We start from the raw sequence: 7,689 nt of genomic DNA, 5'->3' as shown, positions 1-7,689 counted from the left end.
TGGGTGAGAGGAGAAGCTGAGGCAGTGATAGAGAGTCATTGAGTCACCACTATAGTGGAGTTGGGAACTAAATATGCTTGTATCTATGATAGCATTCTGTTTGGCCATTGGGCCCTCCTACTTTTATTTCCTTGTGGATTCCTAGAATTAAACCCCTAGTAACTGAGTTAATCTGGAAGTGTCTCTTTATAACCTGTTCCCACCCCACCCCCGCAAGATTTTTTTGCAAGAAATAGTCCAGGTAACAAGCAAAAGCGGGAAGGGGTGGGTCTTTGTTATAAAGATAATGGGTACCTCCTGAAACTCCAGGACTGGAATGTAGATAGGCTATACAAGCGGCTGCTGGACCCAGGAACCCAGAACCCAGTCAGCTGGCTTCTCCCTGACTGTCCTCTTCATCCTTCTCTTGTTCTCTGTGAAGGGTGATCTCAGTATTCCTGGCATAATAGGCCACCAGCTTCTTGGTGTATAAAAATTAATTAATCTACAAAAGCAGAGACTACCTGGCCAGAGAAGTCACCTACCTGGCCTAGGAAGTCTTTCTGGAAAATGACTGAGTTATACCAAACGAGGTTTTTTTTTTTTTTTTTAATGGCCCATTCAGGATCACTCTGTTGGGGAATTTGCCTCTCCCCATTTTCTTTAATCCCAAGATTTAGTGGAAATCAAAGTAACTCCTTTTGACAAAGTGATGGATCCTTGACTTAAGATGGTTATAATTGCAGAAATTATTTAAACCCAAATTTGCTATTGTCAGTAGGAATGTTTTGTGGTACTATCAACCTCAGTGACAAAGACAAAGACTTAATCTAAGTTTGTGACTTTGTTTTCCTGCTTTGTCGCAGGAAAAAAATATTATGGTCCATTATTCTAAGTCTTGGGTCAGGGCAGACCCTGAGTAAAATTGGAAGTATACAAAATTTATTTTGCATGTGTCCTCCCCCACCCCACCCGCAATTTGGGAGCCTGTCCAAAAAAAAAAAAAGAAAGAAACATTCCATAGTAGCTTTTCTGAACACAATAGTCAGTGTGAAACAAACTGTGGATTTCCTGTAAGGTTAGCTCTGACAAGGATAATCTGTTTGTTTGTTTGTTTTTAAAGACCACCCCCTCCAAAACAAAAAGCAAAGCCATGCATTTTAATCCCCATTAAATCAATTTCTATCAGATCCCTAAGTTACCTAGGGATTACTCAGGATGAAAAAATCAAAGTTCTTCAAGCTCTAGTTTTATCAACTGCTAAAAAGCTTGCTTAGCTTTTATTATCTGGTACTTTTGTGAAGTTATTTCTAAAATGTTATTCTTAGAGTAAACGTGTAATTTTTACCCAGAGTAAGGAAAATAGTAAAATATTTTGGAATTTGGGAACTTGAAAATACCCTTTGGAGTTAAAATGCATTCTCAGTGATATTCTGTTAGAAGTACTGTTTTTAGAATATAAAACTACACAAAGTCATTGAAAACTTTATTTCATATTTATTTTTCTTCCCACTTATTACAACATCCATCTCAAAACAATATAAAGACAATTCTAACACCCCTACTTTAAGTAAACCAATTTTGCTTAAATGTAAAGTCTAGTGTTAATATTATATCCCCTTTACAAGCCACGTCTTTAAGCAAAAATTCACAGTTACACAAGCCATTTAAGGAAAGCTCAAAGCTATCAAAAGCACACCCCAAAATCAAGTTCTTGAAAATACAAATTTAACTATCGACAGTTAAAGGCTTTAATTTGCCCCAAGAAAATATTTTCTGAAGCCACAGATCTAAAACTGACACATCTATTGATAAGTTTTTTGAAATAATATTTATTATAACTTTATAGCGTTAGCAAGTAGGAACAGAGGATAGAAAATCAGAACCTTCAATCTGATTTCCAAGGGCAGAGATTAATTAGGTCACACTTATTAGAGGACTTAGGCACACATCAGGTTTAAGATAGTCAAGCAGAAAGATGATCTGATAACAACTAAACACCCAGGTGTTAGGGATTTCACGTGGTACTTCTGCATTTTTTAGAGAGAGGGCACTGCTTACCAGAAAGAAATGAATTTTCTCAAAGGATGAATTTCAGACAGTGACAACCTTGCAGACTTTTTGACAGGGATCCTTCTTTGGAGCCCTCAAATTACGCTAAACATGGCCAGTGATTCTGCCTATGAAGGAGACAGGTTCTTCACAATATCTGTGAAAGATAACTTTGCCCAATTATCAGTCAATGGGAGTTGTAACTCCAGAACTCGCCTAAGTGAGTAAGTGCTGACCTAGTAAGGCAAACACCTAGCCCCAGATCCTTACTTAACACTGACCCCTCAACGCTGTCATTGCCATTGCACAGCTTTAGTTCCAATGGCGTAGAGATTAATGGAAAAGGGTAGTCAAGAACAAATTGTGTGAAATTTTATTTTTTAAGACTTCATTTTTTTTTTTTAAGAAAATTGCAGAAGAGATGTTTTACCTCTCTTTGATCCCCTTTTCATATACAAAGTATAATCTCTAGATTTACACCACATAATAAACACAAACACAGTTTTATGTAAATCACAAGAGTATATGAGAAATTATAAGCATCGGAGATGTGATGGAAGGTTTTTAAGTGCCATGTGTACTTCCTATTTGGCCTCTGACATAGACAAATGTGTCACTATACCTAGTGGGGCTCCATTTTATTTAGAAAGCCCAGTAATGTTAATGCTTGTACATTGAAGAAAACTATGATTTGTCCAATCCTTTCCTCCTAAGATTTCACCACAATTTACAAGCCATTGAAGTCCTGACACCGTATACCTACACATAGCTCAGGGTTGAACAGACACTCTGGGAGGAAAAAATACCATTTTTAATTGAAAAGCTAGACTCTGTCATCTTCCTTCTTCACACTGCAGCCAGTGAATAGGGACACACTAATTTCGGACATCTGAGTGGTTGCAGCACCCGGGACCCTTCCCATCACTGCTAGGTTGTCAAGAGGGGTATTAGCAGCGGAAGCGTCAGGCACCCCTGCCTTGCAACAGAATAACTGAGCTTTAAAATGCTGCTGGAAGGTATTGCTCAGCCAGTAAAGAGCAAAGGGGTTTACACAAGAATTGCTGAAAGCCAGAATCCGAGAGATGATGGTGACAATTAAGTGAACGGTAGAGGAGTCCGTATAGTTTTGAGAAGTGAATGAGCGGTAGAGATACAGAAGGTGATTCGGCAACCAGCAGAGAGCAAAGAGAGCCACCAGCACCAGAACTGTTCTGGCAATTCGCTTCCGGGATTCAATCTATAGAGAGAAGAAAAATGACAGCAACAACAACCAAAAACCAAGAACCCAAGGACAAAACAAACAAAACACACCCAAAAGAAAACATTGAGCTGGCAGAGATTTTAAAAAGCCATTTTCTAGATTAACTGAGAAATTTATAGTTAACAGGCTGGTGTCTCTTTGCACAGGCAAGTGTGGGAAGGCAGCCTGTGGCTCTAGAATACAGCAAGTGAATTGACATAGTAACCTGTGATATTGGTCTCTGATTAGCTCTAATTCAGACTCCTATCCCTGGTTTTGAGATACTCTAGGGTGTCTCTAACTATCTCAAGGAGTGTTGTGGAACCATTGAAGATTTAATTTTATTAAGAAGTAAATGCTGTACAAAACTGTTTTAACTGCATCAGCAGAGGCTGACTAAGTTTGAACAGTCTTCTGGGGATTGTGAAAGTTGACAAACTTGTACCTAAAATTGTTTTTAATGTATAGGAATTCTCCCCATATAGTCAGGGGAATAAAAACCAATGTGCCATCCTTCATATATGAAAATAATCCTACCTACACCTCTTAATAAGAGAAATGACCCAAATGAAGTGCAGACATTGCCTGTAGTCACAGATAGAGCAAAGAAAACTGTTCACGTGGGCATGAAAATGCAACTTTATAAAATAGTGAATAAATAAATAGAATACAACTGTAGCCTCCTGAGCACCACTGTTGAACCAACTGAAAGGACTAGCTTGAAAAAAAAGCACTGAGCTCTCCATGTACTGGTCAAGAGGTAAATGGAATCATCTCCCACCCAAGAAAGATAGAAATCCTGTTTTTGTTTTTTTTTTTTTTTAATTAAGTGGAACAATGTTTTGCCAATATTCTTTTTATTCCATTCATATTTATGAGAGCAGAGCACACCTGGGTCTTGCAATGGCCTTAATCAAGCTACTGTGAGTCACTGTGTTCTCTTGCCACTGGCGCTGGGTCCCTCGAGACCCCCTGCCCCCAGTCTGCTCATCTGTGTGTAAGTGGTTTGCATTGAATAATGTTATGGCTTCTTGCCAGTTCTACCATCCTGCGTTTTTCTATCATTCTGTTACACTTTCTAAAACAAAAGATGCTTCACTTTATAGTCTCACCTTGTGTGATGTTTCTCACTGTTCTATGGGGTGATTTTTGACTTACCCCAAACTTCAGCTGCCCCTTTTCTAATAATAACAGTCCTACCATTTACTGAACATTTACTGTGCAGTAGGAACTATGTTAAGCATTTCATATATATCATCCAGTCCTCATTTTCATTTTATACATGAGGAAATTGAGGCTCAGGGAGGTTAAGTAGCTTGCTCAAGATTGTTCAGCTGGTATGGAATTAAATCCTGGGTCTGACAGACTCCAGAGCCCAGGATCATAGCAAAAATATGATTCCGCTATTGTATTTATTGTCCAAAGGTGCAAAAGGAGGCATTTCCCTTCTAAATACATGCATGAGTGCTGATGAATACATACCTGCTTGCGGGCATGGCTTTGTTCCTCAGTAGGTATGTTCAAGGTGCTTTTGTAAAGAGTTCTAGCAATCAGAGAGTAATAGACAGAGATAATCGAAAGTGGAATAATGTAGAATACTAAGAAGCACAGCAGAGAATGTATCTCTTGCAGGAGCCTCTCAGAAACAGGGTAAGAGGCACACACTTTAAATGTTACATTTTTGTCAGGATCTTGAAAAGTATATACATTTGAAAATATAGCCTCCGGTAGAGCAATGATCATAGACATGATCCAGATGCAGCCAGCTTTGGCACAGGTCTTCAGGATGGCATTTGGGGGCTGACGCTCCAAGGGCTTCACAACTGCCTTGTATCTAGAAACATATAATCACAGCAAAAGGCAAAATCAATATCAAAATGACAGAATCTAAAAATTAGAAGTGACCTTAGTGATCATCCAGTTGTACCTCCTATCCATATGTATATAACCAAGTCAACATTAACCAGCTGAAATTGGCTAGGATTTCCAATACACATAATACATCCCAGTAATTTTTATTTATGCTAATCACTTTTTCCTTTTATTCACTGTTGAGATAGTCCAGGTTTGCAATTTATATGCTTTTCTTATAGATCCTCTATTTAGGGCAAATAAATATTTTTTGGGCATGATTTTGTGTGTGATGGAGAGTAATTCATTACCTGTGTATTACCTTAAGTGTTCTAAAAGACTTCAATTTTAAGTAAGTGACTGATATTAAATCTAATTCTCCTTTCTTCATGAGTGAGCAGTCATCAACCTTACTAGAAAAGAATTCTATGAGTTTATGCTGAAAAGAGGAGAGGGTTAATTTCTTCCCTGTTCAAATGCTAATTTCTTGCCCAAGCCAATCTGTAGGTAGTTTCGGGGCAAGGCAAGGGTGAAACCGAAAAAACCCTATACCCATGCAAAGATGCCTCCTTATTCTGACAAATCTACCTCAAAATCTATATAGCCTTTAAGTAAATCTGTCCTCAAACAGAATATAAAACCAGTCAAAGAAAAACTCCATAAAAGACACAAGGAAAGCTTTTCTTCCTCTCAGATCCTGGAATCTGAAGAAGCTTTTCCTTCTGGTACTGCCAGACATTGATTACTTACCGGCTTCTTGCAGGCTTTTTAAAGCATCATCTTAAACATTTGGAGCCTTAATTTTTTATGCTTTCATAGTTATTATTCTACAATAGGCGCACAGAAAAACACAGTACTTAGGCTGAAAATATCCTAACAGAGTCCAAACACCCTGACTGCCAGAGGTTCTCACACACTCCATTCATACAGCCCTAAAAGTCAACCGGGATTAATTTATGTCTCTGGAAACGAGAATGTCATTGAACGCCTATAGAAAAAAACAAATACAATTAAGTCACGACATTATACTGAGTTACCAGGAAGCCAAAAGCCTCACCGTTTTTTCACCATTAATTAATTTGATTCATTTCAAGTAAATTACATGCATGTATCTTTTTTTACCATTCTTCCGGTAGACAGTAATGTATATGCAGTCAATTTCACACCTATGCTGATGTTTTAATGTTGACAATATTGCACCACTAGGCTGCACTAATGTATAAAGCATAAATTGTTTTTCTTTTTCACCTGGAACAATTTGCCTTAATAAATTGAGGGGAGGGGGGAGACCGTTCGGTATTCTTTCAAACAAACAATTACAGTTCAAAGAAAATAAACGATCCCCGAAGCACACAGTTTCAATCTCTCCTCTAATGCTAACACAGAAATTTTAACATTCTCATATCAACTTTTATTTAAAATGCCTCCCGATTTCCCAATCTTACATCCCGATTACAGAGTGTGAGAAAAGCAGCAGAGTAGCCAGTGAACGCTACATACAAGCTTTCCTTTCTTTTTGTCTTATTTCACATCCTGGCAAATAGAACTGAGAAAAGAAACCCACCTGTCAGCACTGAGAATTGTTAACGTGAACACTGATACACCGACAGAAGTGAGCCGGATGAAAGAGAGCACCTTACATCCAATTCTTCCGAACAGCCATCCCTCTGCCAGGTAGTGGGTTGCATCGACTGGCACACAAGTTAGCAGAAGTAAAAGATCTCCAAAAGCCAGGCTGGTGATGAAAATGTTGGGAACTGTTTGCATGGATTTGGTCTTGAAAAAGACTTTGATGAGAATAGCATTTCCAAGGATGCCCACTGAAATGATCACGGCATAAGTGATATAGATGGCACACAATGCTTCTATTCCTGGAGAGTTGTCTCCGGTCCTTCTTTTATTTGTGGAATCATTAGGGACGACGGAGCTCGATAATTCTGTGTCATTTGTGGTTGAAATTAAAGTCTGATTAGGTGACTGAGGCTGCCTTTGAGACATTTCTTCTAAAGCCAATGCCTTGAATATTTCTTCTGCTCAGTTCAAATGTAGTTGATTGTCACGTCTAATGCCTACGTCTAGTAATGAGATGGTAGAGGAACAGAGCAGAATGGCAGGCAAATCCAAGACACTCAGATACTCCTTTCCTTCAGTTGTTCTGTGTCTCCCAGCATGCTTGGCTAAATGCTTACTGATCTGGCACTAGAGGGTGGGAGGTGGAGGAGTTTTATTGACAGTTTTATTTCATGACGTTTCCATGACAGAAGGAGGGGGTATGGGAAATGCTCTGCAGTTGCTTATTCTTTCCTGTTGGGGAGTCTTAGGACTACCCAGGTGTTATTAAATAATACTTATTGTTTACTAGAATCACTCCGCTTCCATACCTAGCCACGAAGATCTGTATGGATTTTGTCAATTTTCATCCTTTTTTCTGCATTCAGCAGGTGGCCTAGTGTGCTCTCTCTTACAGGAAATAAACATGTATGTCCCCTGAAGCACAAACTTGAATCCACTCCTCCAGGTTTAATATCAAAGAGGTGCTGAAGCAACAAATCATGTCACAACCAAGG

The 7,689-nt window shown here is 38.7% G+C and overlaps 1 protein-coding gene across 1 annotated transcript; it reads right to left on the bottom strand.

Moving 5' to 3' along the window:
• Positions 1 to 2,812: 2,812 nt before the first annotated feature.
• On the bottom strand, positions 2,813 to 7,120 carry BRS3 (bombesin receptor subtype 3). Its single transcript, XM_061408470.1, has 3 exons — positions 6,687 to 7,120; positions 4,754 to 5,105; positions 2,813 to 3,268 (listed from the first exon to the last, which is right to left on the bottom strand). Exons 1-3 carry the CDS (start codon positions 7,118 to 7,120, stop codon positions 2,855 to 2,857), a joined length of 1,200 nt encoding a protein of 399 aa, XP_061264454.1. The 3' UTR covers positions 2,813 to 2,854.
• Between the last annotated feature and the right edge of the window lie 569 nt (positions 7,121 to 7,689).

Source organism: Bos javanicus, chromosome X (genome assembly GCF_032452875.1).
Source record: "Bos javanicus breed banteng chromosome X, ARS-OSU_banteng_1.0, whole genome shotgun sequence".
NCBI classification, from domain to species: Eukaryota; Metazoa; Chordata; class Mammalia; order Artiodactyla; family Bovidae; genus Bos; species Bos javanicus.
The sequence above is the reverse complement of the archived record's forward strand: the minus strand, read 5'-3'. Positions and strand labels throughout refer to the sequence as shown.

Excerpts from the sequence above, each read along its gene's own strand:
- BRS3 (XM_061408470.1), bottom strand. The coding sequence starts at position 7,120 with ATGTCTCAAAGGCAGCCTCAGTCACCTAATCAGACTTTAATTTCAACC. Across the intron at positions 5,106-6,686 it reads ACAATTCTCAGTGCTGACAG|ATACAAGGCAGTTGTGAAGC; the intron begins GTGGGTTTCTTT and ends ATATGTTTCTAG. Across the intron at positions 3,269-4,753 it reads AAAGCCATGCCCGCAAGCAG|ATTGAATCCCGGAAGCGAAT; the intron begins GTATGTATTCAT and ends TTCTCTCTATAG.